Source organism: Trachurus trachurus, assembly GCF_905171665.1.
Source record: "Trachurus trachurus genome assembly, chromosome: 10".
In the NCBI taxonomy this organism is placed as follows: Eukaryota; Metazoa; Chordata; class Actinopteri; order Carangiformes; family Carangidae; genus Trachurus; species Trachurus trachurus.
This window is the reverse complement of record NC_139894.1, coordinates 7,156,093-7,173,702: the sequence shown is the minus strand read 5'-3', so window position 1 is coordinate 7,173,702 and position 17,610 is coordinate 7,156,093. Positions and strand designations below refer to the sequence as shown.

The following is a 17,610-nucleotide window of genomic DNA, read 5'->3' as shown; positions in this document are numbered from 1 at the left end:
TATAAATGACTCATTTAACCGGTTCCCTCTGGGAGCCCAACGAACGTCAACAGGAGACGGTCTGACACACTGGTTTCTCATTCACACACACGACACAAAACAGGATGTCTATTGTGTTGTGTATGTGTGTTTGTGTGTGCAAGAGTAGCATGTGTAAATTATACTGGTACTGTAAGTGTAGGTCTTTTAGGAATGGTGTAATAGTTTGGAAAAAAAATAATTAAAAAGGTCGATTTTGTTCCCTAATGAATGAATGAATAAATATGTCAGGGTTGTATCCTGTCCAATAGCCCCATCTCCCTGTGTGTGTGTGTGTCTCTCTCTCTCTCTCCAAGACACAAAAACTCCAAAACAGACACATCCATCCACATTCAGAGAGCACATGGGTCAAGGGGTGGGGTGAGGGTAAGATTTGTTATTATGTGGGACCTTTCTTCAGCCCAGCCTCATTTCTTGCATATTCCACATTCTGCTTGAGACGCTGACTGCAGCCTAAAGAAGATCTTGCTCCAATGCTGGACTAGCATGTGCCAAATTTACCACGGGGGTGTCAGGAATTTCAATCTTTGCTTCCAAAACAGACTGGCACCCGGGGGGCAAAGCGGGGAGTGAGCAGGATCCCACACACTTTTTTTTTTCCCTTCCTTCTTTTGGTCAAACACTGCAATAGCAGTATCACCCTCTTTATTCTGAACCCTCCATCTTTTCATTGGAGTTTTTTCCATCTCTCATTCTCTCTCTCTCTCTTTCTCTCCATCATCACCTTGACTTCACCTGGTATGTAAAGCTCCACTGTCTCTCTAGGGTTTAAGCGGGCGACAAGGATGTCAACCGTCTGTAAGCAAACACTGCTTGATTTTGGGGAATTCTTGTGCGCCAGCTCCGACAGTGGGAATGCCTGAGAAAAAGTGAACAAGTGCAGCTCCCGAGACAGGGGGAAAGGCGCAGGATTATGTTGGCTGCAACGATCACAGGAGCGCTGATCTATTTCATGGTGCAAAGCTTTGGAGCCGTGGCCCTCGGAGCAGCGTGCTGGGATGAACGCCTATCGCGAGCGGGGAGAAACAGCAGCTGTGTGGGTGAGTTTGACACCTCTTCGGTTCAGAGCGATAATTCCAATTCACGGCACGGACAGAAGTGATGCTGACACTACTGTAGTCTATTGTACTGTATATGGAGGCCTCTTGGTCTTTCACCCATGTGTGGCAGGGCTTTTTTCTTGTGGATTTATTGCGCATGACGAAAAATGTACACCATTAGCGACTATGTAAAAAGTACAGTACAGTTACAGCTACTGTGAAAGCTGCTCTTCCGCCATGGACCCTTAATCTAAAGAGAATGTGGTGAACTTGGCCAAGCACACAATACAATGCACTGTGCCACAGGTACAGTACAGTACGCTAACTGAGCACCGAGTGGGTGTATCTCAGGCTGAGCCCAAGTTTTTTGTGGGATGCCGCAGGGACAGCTTTTGAGGCTTACAGATGGTGATGCTGATGTTTAATAGGTCAGTAACCTGGGAACAGCCACAGAGAGTGGGACAGATGAATTTATGTAGCTTTATCTTAACAGAGGATAAACTCAACTAAACATATTCTTTTATGATGAAAGTGTTGTTTTCACAACAGCTGTTGAGAATGTCTTGCCACTATTTTAGGTTAAAGGTAAAGGTCAAGCTACAGAACTTCCTCCTAGTTATTTTAGTTTCTGCTGAACTCCAGCAGGTGTGTACTTATCAGTCAAAGCCAGCCTCACAATGAAAAGGATGTATTTCATTTTCAAAACATCACATTCTCACAGCCTGGAGCCACAGAGAAAGCTATTCCAACACAGAATATGAATATGCTTTTTCCCCACTAATAAAAATGTAATAATCTCAATCAAGCCTACAGTATATCCCAGTTTACACAATGTTGTGCCCAGGCTCCAGTTACACATGTTGCATCTATAGAGAGAGATCACATCCAAAAGGCTGTGCAAGACAAACTCTTCCCATCCATGCAGTGTAACTTATCCTGTGTTTAACAATTTATCCACATCTTTAAGTTGTTGTTTTGATGAGCAACAGGATTGCATTGGTCAATCCACTGAGCTGACTTAATAATAGCCACAATTTTACCAAGATGAAAAATAGGAAATCAATTCCATGCGTTAGGAGTGCCCTGTTCTATCAGATCCAATAACGTAACGTAAAATGAAAAAAAAAATCTTGGTTTGATAGCATCTGTTCTACCAATAACCATATTCAGAGAACTGGGCTTACTAATTCCAATGCTGACCACCCTGTGAACCTGTCGATCAATGATTCATCAGGATGTCTCCTAGCAACTCAGCACCAGTGGCTAGTCTCAGGCCAGACATTTCATTATATTGTTTGTCTGGTGTTTGTTGCTCATTGTTTTCTTCATTCCACAGAGTTAAGAGCAGTATCCATGGCTGCACATGACCATGATAGACCAGGGGAGCTTCTATCAATAGCAATTCAGAGGGTGGACATAGATTTGGGGTCATTAGATAGTTTGTCAAAATGTAATTGTCTGTGCAAGTTTGTGTTCAGAAATGATGTATAACTTTTTTTTTCTACAAAGGAAACAGTGATACTAACCTTTTGATTTTCTAAATTTTCTGAATTTGATCACATTTGTGGTCATCTGAGACATTTCATACATCAGAGAGTTAACATTTTATTTGCTAAACCAAAAACCTTTAAAATGGAAGTGACACTTTCTGTTTCAGCTTCTAACTTAATTTATGGCAGAATGTGGGCAGAGAGTCAAAGGATAGCAGAGCAGCTATTTGTTGCTAAGGGACGATGTATTGTCTGCTTTGAACTTCACCCCATTACAGCCGGGCGCTTTATCAGATAATATGACAAATGTAACAACAACAACTGCAGAGCAGCACAAAGACCCAAAGAAGCGACTATTGAACTATTCAGTTAAACAGAGGACAAGCCGGTGGGACAGCAACACTCATGTGCTGTTGTGGAGGAGTCAGTAGATATAAGGCTAGAAATAAGGTAGTATCTTTCACATTGGTGGCAGAATTGACATTCAAACTTATACAAACAAGGTTTCAGGGTCAATGCAAATCCTAGGGCCCATTCGCCTTTATGAAGAACACTATAAACACTTTATTATAGAAGTTGCTTGTGTTGCACTGCTGAGTTAGAGTACTGAGGGTCCTTGTCTACAGGTAAAGAGTTTTGGAGCCTAAATAATAATTAAATTTAGAATGATCCACAAAACATGTGTGTCATTTTGTCAAGCTTCACAGCCCTTCCTGCTATTCGGTCACGGTAAAGCCATTCACCGGATGGACCTCGACGGGAGGAACCAGAGAAGGCTTGTGGCTGGTGTGGGAGGCTCTATCCTGCTCGACTTTCATTTCAGACAGGAGGGGGTCTACTGGGCCGACACACACACCGGGGTCATCTACAAAGCATCAGTGAGAGGAGCACACAAACAGGTGATTATGTAACTGCTCCACAGCTGTAAGGAACTTCAAAGCTTTAGCCATCTACAGAAACAGATCAGTGGAGCGGTTGTTATATTTTTATAGAATTGACATTTATGTATTGATCTGGGGTTTGCTCTCAGTCTGATTTAAATGTTTGTCTTCCAGAAACTCTACTCAACTGACAAACACATCTCAGGCCTTGCAGTGGACTGGATTGGGGACAGCGTGTATTGGACAAGTCAAGAAAAGGGAAAAATCAAAAGAATGGATTTAAATGGGAAAAATGAGAGAACTCTGTTAAGACACTTGACACAGCCAAGCTCTATAGTTGTTGACCCCACTAACAGGTAATCCATTTTAACATTACACTTTTATGTCTGGCCTGAGGGAGCTTTTTCCTCCTGTAGGCGAGTTAAAAGGACAGGTCAAACTATATTACATTTATAATTCCCATGCAGCTCCGCACACACAGCTGAGATTCCTGGCATTTTGTGTGCTACTACTGTATAAATGTTTCATCTCCCCCCATTAAGCACGGCTTGCAGTGAGGTGCAAAATGCCAGAGGGACTCTGACATACCACCGATCTCTCACGTCAAACACAGAGGTGGTCATTTTTAGCTGGGCCACACATTGCCCGTCATTTCATTGCATTTGGTCCAGTAGGCTGGCAAGTGGACACGCAAAAGTAAATACTGGCACTGAGGCATTTATATTAACAATTCAGAATAGCCGTGATAATAAAATGCCCAAGAGCATTTTTAAATGACTTTTTTACGGATTTTTCATTTACGTCTGTGGGGCTTCTCACATTTCTGAAACACGATGAAAATATGACACATTGTGTGTATGAGACTCCTGGTTAAGGGCATTAGTAGAAGCATCTAATTATAAATGACACTATTCAGTGAGTGGGCAAATAACCATAGAATTACTTAGGAGAACAGCAAAGATTTTCTATTTTCTCAATCGTAAACATTCTTCTGCAGATTCCTGTTTTGGCTGTCTGGTGGGATGACTCCGAGTATCCAACGCTCTGATGTAACAGGACAGATGAAAACCACACTCATTAAGATAGCCGAGCAACTGAAGGCACTGACGATCGACAGAGAGGATAACAGACTGTTCTGGCTTCAGTTTGGTCTGCAAGGAGAAAGTGCCATAGGCTCCTGTGATTACAACGGGAACGCCCTGCACATCATAGATCATCCTCTTCGGTGAGCATGTCATTGTATTCCAATTAGTTACTCATCCTGAATCTCCAACAGGCCAATGCTGTGACGTCTTAAATGATTTCTCAGTGCAGTTGTGTTTTGTTTTTGCCGTTAGGTCTCAGTCACTGGGGATATCAGTTTTTCTGGAGCACTTATACTACACTGATGCTGCATCCCGGGTTATAAAACAAGTGAGCAAGTACACTGGTGGAAAACCGCTGGATGTTAATGTAAAACGAATGGCGAAACCCCCAACGGACATCAAGGTGGTGCATGCCCTCAACCAGCCGTTGGCGGACTCCCAATCGTCATTTCCAGGTTGCAGCTCAACTGTGACAATTGAACTGCACTGTAGCATCTCCTGAGTTTACTGTCTTTATTCTGATATGACTGTGACTGAAGTGACAATGTTGTAGTAATATAGTGTTTGTTTGGTTTTTTTTGTTAAACAGATTGTGACAAACAGAGTGGAAACTGTGTGAATGTGTGCTCCAATCTAGCTGAGCAGGGGGTTTGCCAGTGCAGTGAAGGCTTTGCTCTCAGTATGGACGGCACTTATTGTGAAGGTTGGTACGTTTGTCATCAGATCGAATTAAAAAAAATGCAGTAATGATTACATTGAGCAAAATTAGTTTTCAGTATGAAGTGAATGCCAAAAGTCGCCATTCATCTTATAAAGTTCAGTACAATCTATTTATTAAAATGCCAATGTATTTGTATATGTGCACCACAGATGTCAATGAATGCGCCCACTGGAACCATGGTTGCTCTCTTGGTTGTGAGAACATCCCAGGCTCCTATTTCTGTACCTGTCCTCAAGGATACGCCCTCCTACCAGACAGGAAGACATGTCGAGGTAAAGTGGAAATATTTTCTATTATTGGTATCATGCTGATCGTAGCAGATGTCTCTTCCATTTGTCTGTGTTTTGTTTTCCTGATGGTGTTATTAGTGGCATGAAGGAGTCATGACATACACACAATAAATTAGGAGATTAAGTTATATAGTTTAAACCTTTTTTTTTTTTTTTTTCAGAAAGTCTCAACACTTTTAGCACTTTTTTCAGTACAATTAACATAGTGCTAGTTTAGATGAGGTGATTTTTCTTCTACGGTGCTATGAAAGGTGGCATTTGTCCCCTAGACACTACTTTGACCCTATAAAAAGGCTGGGTCACAGACAACCAGACAGACCAGACATATGTGAGCTGCCAATTGTGTGTTAGGTTACTTGGGTCAAAACAGTGACACTTTGTCACACTCATAAAGGCCAAGTAGCGGTAAGACGGAGAGGCTACGTAACATGGGTGAAAGTGATAATGTTGATAAATGTTACTTTTTAATAATCTCTGTCCTTGCAGGCTGAAGTCAAGGTATCAGTTTGAGTCTTGAATTTAAATTTTATAGAAGCTGAATTTTTTTAATAACACACTTTTATATGTCAAAAAAGGGCCAAAAAACACATAGTAATTACTTGCCCTCAATATTAGCCCTCAGGAGCTATGATGAAACATTTACCATTTGAAATCTTTGTAATTTTACTAATCCAGTTATTCCATAGAGCTTTTCTACCTGAATCTGTGTCTGGTTATTCCTCTCTGCCATAATGCAGGACTGTTGTCTGGCAGCATAACAACTGATTGTTTTTAAGCAAACAGATACCTTAGACAATCTAATATTTAGGCACAACATATGGATTGCAGTCATGGGGGAATGTATAAGAAAATCTTTAGTTAGATAAACTGGGAAGAACAACTGATTTTGCCATGGGTTTTTTGTTCTTTTGTTTAATGACTACATGTATAAGGATCATTGTAGTGTTGTGCATTTACAAATGCTAAATACAGATTCTACAAAATAAAAAAAAACCTAAAAATGTACCAGCTCCTTAATCAGTGCTGCAATGTACTCCTGAATTCCAATCATACTTTTCATTTACTGATGGTGATCTGTGGTACTCACCTACTAACCCTAACCCTGGCAGTGGGTGGTTTCTGACCAGTTTGCTACTGTAGCTACCGTGGCGTCTCCACAGTGATTAACTTCATTACATATTAAAAGACATTATGGACACATCCTAATCTCTTCTCTTCTAATCTCACAGCTGAGAGGCCAATAGAAGAGGAAAGGTTCACAGACACAATGAGATTAGATAACGAGGTGACATTTGCAATAGGGAACATATCTGGTCAGCAGCTTTGTCTCTCTAAGCCGTTTAGCAGACAACCTTTGCCAAGGTCCAAAAGAAAACAAACGTGCAGCCAAGCAGCAGACTTGACAATGGAGGCAGCAGCAGAGATTACGTGGAGGAGCATATAGCAGCGCTGCTTATGTTTCTTGTTTTTGACTCATTAAAAAATAATGGGAAAAACCAATTTACACCAAATAAATACACTTACAAAACTGCAGTTTTTAACATAAAATTAGCAATGCAACATGTTTTTCCTCATGTGCGTGTACAGTGCAGCTCTTCCTGCAGATTCTGTCAGCACACAATGTATTCTTCAATTGATGCAGTAGTATGTAGTTGGTGACAATAAGACCTTTTTTATTTTAATCAAAAAATACCATAAAAGTGCAAAAAGCTAGTGCAATAATTTTGTACCTGCTAACAGTAGAACAAAGTCAACAGTAAGAGGCATAGCTACAGGCCCTCCAACTATTTCACATTAGATTCATATCTGTACTGTATATTGTACCCTATCTGTGTATACCTGGCCCATATTCACAGGCACAGGAGATACCACACTCCTGTGAGGTAACATTACATCATCCTCCTCACTGTGTGGGATTTGACTGCACTCTCAATACACCGTCTCCTATTCTGATAGTATAGACAGACTCAATGAAAGGATTTTTACCAGAGGATGTTAGTCAGCTTTTTACCATCACTGTTTGAAGATGTACATGTCTTTCCCCGATCAGAGATCATACCATGTGAAGGCAATATGACTAAGTGTGGCCATGGATGTCTGACGACGGATGACGGTGACGTATGTGTGTGTCCTGAGGGATCTATTCTCCAGGAAGATGGACAAGCCTGTACTGGTATGGACAATATCATAGATTATCAGCCCTATATTCTGATGCTAATATTAATAACATTATGTAATTAATTAGTACATGCACAAACACACTCCCCTCGTGTTACACATACATATTTAACGTGTGCATATCTAACACTACCTTTACTGGCAAATAGAGAAAACAAGAACAAGTGTTTGTTCACTTCTGTTTCATTTAGCAATGGAGTTAAAATTTATATTGAGGATCAGGGGAGACAAAGTGTCCAACATCACAGACAAATTTTGTCTTATTAGCGATAAAAGGTGTGAAAATATTCTCATTAAAAAAGATGAGTGGGGAAAAGATTTCTAAGTTGATAAAAATTCAGTATTACAGAGACACATGGGGCCAAGTCGTGTTAGAAAATGAAGTGTATTTGCGGAGAACATAACTTATCTGTGTAACACTGTGTTTGGCTGTTGCAGGCTGCTCATCGGCAGACAAAGGGGGTTGCAGTCAGCTCTGCACTCCTGTCACCCCTAGTAGGTGGCAGTGTGATTGTGTGCCTGGCTACCGGCTCCATCAAGATGGCAAGCTCTGTGTTGCTACTGGTGAGTCATACCACGGCAGTGCAGAGCAGCTGAGGCACATAAGCCCACACAGATAAACACACCTCCTATCTCCCTGTTTATCTTTAGCTTCCACAAACACATTCTGCACATTACAAAGAGAGATTTGTAAAGGAAATGAGAATTATGAATATGAACGCACAACTACAGTAAATCTGATCAGAAAACATCCGATTGGTGTTTTTCAGGACCACCACCTTATCTGCTAGTGGCTAATTTAGTAGATGTACGAAGAATTAATCCTGATGGCACCGGGGACCAAACCCTGGTGGAGGAGCCCAGAGGAACAATCATAGCTTTGGACTATGACCCAGTCCAGAACAATGTAAGATGAAAAGCCCTTTCATTTTTTGATTATTATTGTTATTCTTTTTGTTTCACTTTTTTTTTATTACTCATAGTAAAGTGTTTATTTACCATACTGACCTAAGGTCTCATGACTCAGAGAAGTCAGATTTAGGTAGACCAGATTTAGATTTGCTGCAGACAGCCATTGACACCTAGTGGACACATGCTGTAATTTCAGATGAGTCACATAATACCTATTTTTCAGCAGGTAGTTTATGGTATCCATATATGATACATGTGCTCCTTAATAATATATATACTGTATATATATTTATTTTGAAGGTGTACTTTGCAAGTACAAGCCAGAAGACAATCGAGCGGATTGATCTGAACGGTGGGTACAGAGACATTGTTGTGTCTGAGAATCTGAACTCTCCAGAAGGACTGGCGATCGACTGGATCCACCGCAGGATGTACTGGACTGATAAAAGGTTTGTGCTGTACACACATTCAGGCAATTCATCATGAAAACATGTGCTACATTTATCCAGTTTCTCTAGAATATTTGCCTTTAGTTTTAATGCTGTCCACTGCAAACATAACCTCAAACTACTTTTGAGGTCATGTTAAATTCTAAGCTCCTTTTATTTTTTCTTTGTCTGTTTTGTTTTTATCAAACCTCCACTAAACACTGTGGGACACCGGCAAGTGGTTTTTGGGGGGCTGAAGTTCATCATATTTTCAGGTAATTGTTGTGTTGCAAAACAACAAAACTGATATAACTTTTATACATTTATTCATTTGTGCTCCAGCCAGTCAACGGTTGACTGCAGCAACTTGGATGGACTGAACAGAGAAACTATTGTGAGTAAAGGACTGGAAAAACCAAGAGGAATCGCAGTTCATCCAATGGCAAAGTAAGTATGCAGCATCCGTATGTGCCATCAATCTTCAATGTCTCAATAGCATTTAATATCTACTACAGAAACTATGCTGAAAAGACCCTTCTATTTTTGTGGTCATCTTTCTGAAACCTTTAACATTGTATCCGGTATAAAAACAGAGTGACTGGACAAACATCTAGATTGAATATGGGATTAAGACACAGTGTATGCCTAATCTACTTATTTTTGTTGTTTTGAGGAAGTTGTTCTGGACCGATACAGGAGCCCGACCTGTGGTGGAAAGTGCCTCTTTGGAGGGGAAAGACCGGACTGTCATAGCTAGCACCAACCTTGTGTCACCTAGCGGCCTGGCCATCGATCTCACAGAGGACCGTCTGTTCTGGTGCGACCAGCAGAGAGGTCTGGTGGAGACTGCTGCCCTGGATGGCACCGACCGACGGATCCTGTCAGAGAACCAAGTAGGTGAGGCTGGTTTGAAACACTGTAATGGAAAAAAGAAATCTCTACATCATTCTAGTGTTGTAAGAAAAATTTGGCCCATAATACATAACATTTAGGGCTTTTAACCTATGGCCACAGCTGGCAGTTCTATGTATTGGGTTTTAATCTAAGCCCAACAAAGAAGACTTGACACTGGTGAAGGCAATACCACATCTGACAATACAGAGTTAAGACAAACAAGCTGAACCTTAGACGCCCTGCAGCAAAGTACTCAGAGACGTATGTGTGTGTTAATTAAACCTTCTGTGAACCCTTAGGTTAAATAATAAATGTAGTTATCTTAAATTCACCGAACACTTTGTACATATTCTCCAATTTATTCCTTTATATAGTGATGTTCCTATTTAACTGCCTGTGTTTTTGACCTCGCAGTAGTCAGCAACAGCTGAACAAATACAAAATAACTCACCTGATATTCCCGTGTGGACCCTGAACTTTCTCATCTTTTCTGATCCGATCGGTCCAGGTCGACCTTTTGACCTCGCAGTTTTTGAAGACAGGCTCTGGATCTCTGATTGGGAGCACCAGCAGCTCAGGAGCATACACAAGCGGACTGGAAAGATATTGCTACGCATCCATGGCAGCATGGTCCAACCAGCAGCCGTTGTGGTGGTTCATCCCCTTGCTAAACCAGGTACAGAGACACAACAGTATGTTAGTAGTAGAAGTAGTAGTTACAGTATGTTCTGAGTATATTTAAATCAACTCATGCCTTCAGAATAACACTGTTTTACAGAAAGGATAGATGGATAGATGGTTCTCGAATATATCGTTCACATTTCCTGTGCTTTTAATTGTCATTTTGCATCTTTATCTTCAGGGGCAGACGTTTGCCTTCATCTGAATGGAGGTTGCACGCAGGTGTGTGAAAGCAAACTGGGATTCGCCCACTGCTCCTGTCTGTCACATTATACCCTATCAGCTGATGGAAAGACTTGTTTACCTTCCGACTCTTCAAATGGAACAGGAGGTAATTTATTTTATTGCTGTCCAACCTCAGATGGAGACACTTCTGTACTGTTCTATATGCTCTATGATGATGATGAAGGCTAATGTTAACCATATGTGTTATTATGTAGAGTCCGGAGACAGTGAGTCCTCTGAGGTTACGTCTCCCAGAGACAGTGAACCAACTCTCTTCACAGACAAGATGATCTCAGGTAACAGAGTGCACTATTAAAAAAAAAGACAGTGATTTGTGGTTCTGTATCATACGATATCTCCCTCTAACTACATGTTATGTTTCCATATGTCCCCTTCTCTGTCAGACCAGAATGAGTGTTACTCACTCCGCTGTGATCTGAATGCACAGTGCCTGCTTCAAGATGGCAGCCCAACCTGTTTATGTCCAGAGGGTTTTACAGGTGATGGACAGTTGTGTGCCGGTGAGTAAGTCTTCTTCTGTTATATGAATGGGTCTCAGAGAGATGAAGTTACATATCCTAAAAAAAAAAAACCCTATGGGAAAACATTTGGTACAGAGACTGTTTTATCTCATTTCCTGTAGCAGGGATTTAAACTGTAGGCTACATATTAGCATAAGTGACAGAGCTGGGAAGGAAGTGGGATTGAGTTTTTGATGTAAAACATTTCTCAGAGGCAGAGCTGCTCTGGAAGCAAAGGTAATACAAGATAAAAATTAATGAGAGAAGCCAAGTCTTCCAGTGATTCCTTTGTAGACCAGCTTCAGAGATTCCTGGGTTTGCTGAAGAGTTGGCAGCAGACAGTCAACGTCAGAGTGTGTCAGCTAAGGAGATGATTAAAACAATAACTTTGACTGTACCAGGGAATTGCAGGCCTGGTTATAGAGATGGTAGGGATTCATGTATAAAAAGTTTATGCATAAAAAATAAATACAGAAAGTTGTGTTTATTATAGTTAATCAATCTTTTCTGCTGCTGTCTGTGTTTTAGATATTGATGAGTGCAAACTGGGGATACACAACTGTAACCAAAATGCAGAATGTCAAAATACTTTGGGGAAGTATCTCTGCAAGTGCCAGGCTGGATACCACAGTAATGGACGGACCTGTCAAGGTGGGTGTTTGAAGTAAATATAATTTAGCATGGCCTCCTTTTTTTGTGTTAAACACTGATACCAGGAAAACTGGCCCATATTCTCTCTTCTTACTGATTTTACAATGTATTTTTCAAAGTGGTGAGACATTAGGCTCAAAATCAGTGAAGTGGAGGCTTAAAACTACTCCGATTAAGTAACCAGGCTTACTCCAGCACATCCCCATTTCTATCATTCTCACATCTGGGATGTATAATAATCCCTTTTATCACAGACGGGACACAGTGTGTATATGACTCACTTGAAGACATAAGCAGTATTTCAAACAGCAGAATATGACTGAAGATACACAGCAGTGTCTTACTGTAATCATTTCATATCACTAATCCTCTTTCTCAAGACGTAGAGACCACATCGACATGGGTGACGACTGGGAGCCCAGCTGATGTCACCACCCGGCACCACAACACTAACACAGTGGAGAGCTGCCCCTCCACCCATGAGTCCTACTGTTTATACCAGGGCGTCTGCTTCTACTTCCCTGAAATGGAGTCCTATGCATGCAAGTAAATAAACCGTCATGTCTAACCCCTCGACTTGACCTGTGGCCCCTCAAGTTAACAGTTTACTGATTTCTTGTGTTCAGCTTTATTGGCTTTTTCCTCAAGAGATCAAAGTTTTTTTTTTCTTGTTCAAACACCATGTTGTCTCACACTTTTATCTGGTGTTATTTATGATCACTAACAATCAGTAGGTGTCACTGTTGCTCCATGATTAAAGCCAGAGGGGTTTCCAGTTCTGAACTTCTCATACTGTATTTAAACCAAACACATGGGCAACATGAAATGTACATATGCACATACAAGATATACTTCAGATTTGATGAAAAGCAACAGTGAAAATGCTGTAGCGGAGAAATTAGAATTTCATTTTATGTTTGACCATGCATTTCAGTTACGTAACATAGCATTTTCCTCCCTGCAACAGCTCTACAGCTCATTATGATATGCTTTCAATAAAGTTTGTAGAATGTACTTATACTTGTAAATCTATAAAGTCACCTAACCTCAGTCAGGTTTTAACATGACGTATTCAAGAGATTTTTTATGAATAGTTTTATATTTAATGTAGCCTTTGTAAATGCCCCACAACTTCATTTCTCAATAATAATTTGAATGAATTCTGATAATATGGTACATTTTATTATTGAAAGTATATTCAGTATGTTTGGAAAAAGTGATAAAGAAATGGCAAAAGCATGTAGAGTTAACTTTTACCTGTGTCTTTGTTGAACCTGTTGCAGTTGTGTATCAGGATACATGGGCGAGCGCTGTCAGTTCAGTGACCTGGAGTGGTGGGAGCTTCAGCAGGCCGAGGAGGAGAAGAGGAGGAACGTGGTCATTGCAGCCTGCATGGTGATCCTGATCTCCCTGCTCTCCATCGCAGCCTGCGTCACCTACTGCTTTGGGTGAGAAGACAAACATGGGCATGGAGTGGTACATGAGGGCTGAGGCATATGAATTAAAAGTAAATTAACTCATTGAGTGCCAGACCTTTTATAAAATGGTCAGCGCCAGGTGCCAGCGTTTTGGGGCATTCTGAGTAATATGTCAAGACCCAGAGAGTATTTTGTACTATGACTCTGAAAACACCAAACAGCTCAAAGGAAAGAGGAGACTCTCTATTTAACTAGGGAAAAAAACATTTGTTTGTACCTTGTTCCATTCTTGATTTATCTTAAGTTGAATAGAGCCTGGTTGCACCAAAAAGACCACTTTTTTTCTAGAAAGCTGAGAAAAATGCATTTTTGTGAAAGAGAGTCTCTCAAGAAAAATAGTGATTTATCCGTTTTAATTTTGGCTTCAAAAATATGTAAGACATCTGAAAATTTAATTTCACATGTTTTTTTTCACCCCCCCCCCCCCCCCCCCCCCCCCCAAAAAAAAAAAAGACTAAACAAAAAACAAAACAACAACAACAACTAAAATACAACAAGTACGAGCAGTTGCTGCCTCTCCTACGCCCCCCTCCCCCTCCACCCCCTCCCCTCTCCTCTCCTACTTCTCCTGCTGCATCGTCTCTGAAGGAGGGAGGGAGACGTCATGGCGTCTTCAGCCTCTCTGCTGGAAGCGGCCGCGGCAGCGACGCACCGCGCTGATCTCTCGGTTCGTCGTCACGTCGGTTAGACAGCAACTGGTGAAACTGACTCCGCGATCCGCTTTCGCTTCGGCATTTCGGTGCTGATCATCTAGATGAGTTTACCTTTCCTGCCTCCTCCGATCACTTCATGCTGGAGCTATGCTAATAGCATCCGTGGCTAAGCTTTCCTCCACCTCCACGTTACACTTGTTCCAGGCTGCCCGTCGTTTTTCTCTAGAAATAGAAACTTTTTCCGACTTTTTTTTATCTCTGTACCGATCGCGCTCGTCTTCTCCTTCTTCTTCACTTCTTGCTCTGATCTGCAGTCTTCTTTGTTCTACACATCCCAGAAGCCCCAAAATTACTCACAGTGTGCGCGAGAGCATCCCCATTTACCAGCCGCAGAAAAGTGCATTTGACGTCTATGGACGTCAATGGCACTCAAGCGTTGGATTTTGATTGACGTCCATAGACGTCAATGGCACTCAATGAGTTAAAAGAATAGTTCACCCAAAATTGAAATTTCACTCATTATCTACTCACCCTCATGTCGACTAAGGACTGGGAGAAGTTTCAGAGTCCTCCGTGGCTTCTCTGAGTTACAGGTGGTCTCGGCGTAGCAGTGCATGTCCATATAACGGTTGCAAATGGATACCAACTGTCTTCGTAACAAAAAGACACACCAAAAAACATCCAAATACCTCCACGCTGCTCGTATGTAATGTCCGTCTTGTATTGAAGCCCCGAAAGGCGAAATTGTTCCGAAAAAAATTAAATAAGTCTTATATTTCAAGCTTGTTTGCAGCGGAAGCTCCTCTTCAATACAAGACGGACATTACATACGAGCAGCATGGAGGTATTTGGATGTTTTTTGGTGTGTCTTTTTGTTATGAAGAAAAGTGGTATCCATTTGCAACCGTCATATGACATGCACTGCTACGCCGAGACCCCCTGTAACTCAGAGAAGCCACGGAGGACTCTGAAACTTCTCTCAGCCCTTAGTCGACATGAGGGTGAGTAGATAATGAGTGCAATTTGAATTTTGGGTGAACTATCCCTTTAAAGAAAGAGACATAAAAGAGAGAAAATTATGAAATTATGAAAAAGTAAATGGTAATATTAATTTCCCGTCATGGTGGGTTTTAGAAGTTTTTCCCACCAAAATTATTGTATAATTTACACATTAAATAAGTCACAGAGTGTGAGCTGGTGTATGTATGTACTAAAGGAATGATGTATAATATTATATTAACAGTGTAGTGTTTAGTCTTGTGGACAGCACAGGGCAGCACAGATAACCAGGGAGGAGCAGGTTCAACAATGAATGAGCTGACAGCCTTTAGAGGTGTCTATCAAACCCACGGTGGCATGATCCGTGTAATGTAGGTGTCTCAGCATGACAGCAGGGGGTCAGGGAGCGGATCACATGTGGAACGAATGGCAGCATGCACCCCTGGTTAGCCGAGTGAGGAGCATACGTAAACTACATACTGCCACCCCTCCTCCCTTTTATTTCCACCTGAGCTGTCTCTAAGTAGCTGATTTGTTTTACGGTTGTTTCGCTGGCTTATGGACAAGGCTGTTGGCATTCCCAACTCTTTTGACTCACAAAGCACAGCCCTCCCCTTCTCCACGTACTACATCCGAACGTGTGCAGTCTTGGTTCCCCTGTGGAAGTGGCACGCTTTCAATTACATGCTTGGTTTAGCTTGTTCTACAGCAATTACACATAAAAATAGGTCATTTCTCAGCTACAAAATGGAGCCGGTGAGGTATGACCCCAGTGGAAACACTATATGGCCGCCAATAGCTCTGCCTCAAATTGCCTTCTGCACTTGACTGCAAGTGCACTTGTGCAGTTTTTGAGTTTGGTGGTTCAGTTTCCTCTGCAACACACACCGACATGTGAAGAGTCCCACAGTACACACACAGCAATATGGCCATAAAACCCTTTTTTTCTCCATGCGCTGCGTTCTTTAAGCCAGATGTATAAACAAATAAAGGAAATGCACTACCAGCCCATAGTGCACGTGTACATCACCGGATCTAGATTTATCCTCTCTGGTCAACAGTATGTTGAAGAGATCAAACACACTGAAAGCTAAGCAACTGAAACAGCCACAGTATGTTACATCTCCATCATTTTTACATCATGTGTACGCTCAGGGGTTGTAGTGCTACAGTATGTAATATTGTTTCGAAAGCACAGGAAGCAAAGGTGATTTTAATATTTCCTACAATTATTCATTTGAACGTTATGCAAGGGCACAACCTCTTTGACTTGACAACCATATAAATACCACATGGGTCTTTGCATATCTGCATGTGAAATTATTTGTTGAGTGAGTCTGAGGACTCTTGGGATTTATAAATCAATTGAAATTACTGCATGCATGTTTGTACTGTCTTCCATACAGAACTAGAAAACTCTTCCACAAACAGCCTTCAGTGGATAATGTGAGCGAGACCAGCGTGACAGATGAGAGCATGTCAGAAGCCACCACGACCAGCGTGCCTCGGGTAAGACCATCATCACTGAGCAGCGAGCACTGTCGGATACATCCGAGTAAAATCAGTGAATCAGAGAGATGGATGTGACTGGAGTGACATGCTATATTTGAATCCCTGTGGTCTCTGTGCAGACCAACATATACATTTGCTTTCAGATTAAATAAAACATTCAATTCAAGTTCAGGTTAAGTTAAAGCCAACTAACAGCAGCAATTCTATTCTAGAGAGAAAGAAGTCTGTGTTACATCACAACACCATGACAATAAGATATAATGATGATTAAAACCTCACATTTCAAAGGCTGGAATAAGAGATTGTGCATTGTTTCACACATTTGCTTGTGACTAATATGACTAATCATTACTAATCAATAGCTGCTGATAACTTCTCCATTGCTGTAGTTGATTCATTACTCCATGAAAATTGCAGTTCTACATGCTGGTGGAAAATGGTGTTGAAGAAAAGGTCATCCACACCATGGGCTGTCCCAGGAGAGCTGTCTGTCCATCCTGCTCCTCAGAGACAGGTATCCTGCTTGAAACTGACACCCACCTTATTTATTTTTATCTACTTACAAAACTCTAATGCTTATTCTCCCACCAGCCCCAACATCATTGTTTTCTTCTTTTACATGGCCAGGTGACAACCATGCGTCTGAAGAGTCAGAAACACTGTCCAAACACAACAAAGGCTACGAGTGCTCCATGGTGTCAGCTGTTGCCATGGAGATCACTAGACCCACTGTCCATCACTCGTGTCCCTCACTGTCAAGCCCATATTCCTGTACGTCGTTCAAGCCGGCACCACTCTCCCAGACCTCCAGTCCTGAGCCGCCTGCTTCCTAGTTCAGCAGAGAGACCGACCGAGTCCGACACCGCTGTACACTTAAACGCACACAAACTGTAACATCTGGGTGATGTACAAACAGTTAACTAAAACGTGTT

At 41.5% G+C, this 17,610-nt stretch overlaps 1 protein-coding gene across 1 annotated transcript; it reads left to right on the top strand.

Moving 5' to 3' along the window:
• Positions 1-952: 952 nt before the first annotated feature.
• Positions 953-17,511, top strand: egf (epidermal growth factor; the record flags this gene model as incomplete). The annotated part of the gene is made up of 23 exons (XM_083981184.1): positions 953-1,079; positions 3,269-3,468; positions 3,625-3,806; positions 4,448-4,675; positions 4,788-5,004; positions 5,139-5,238; positions 5,406-5,528; positions 7,597-7,719; positions 8,163-8,288; positions 8,495-8,631; positions 8,937-9,085; positions 9,407-9,511; positions 9,738-9,961; positions 10,467-10,634; positions 10,821-10,970; positions 11,080-11,160; positions 11,269-11,385; positions 11,914-12,036; positions 12,417-12,582; positions 13,320-13,484; positions 16,573-16,675; positions 17,096-17,192; positions 17,306-17,511. The coding sequence occupies 23 exons, from the start codon at positions 953-955 to the stop codon at positions 17,509-17,511; spliced, it is 3,417 nt and encodes a 1,138-aa protein (XP_083837310.1).
• Between the last annotated feature and the right edge of the window lie 99 nt (positions 17,512-17,610).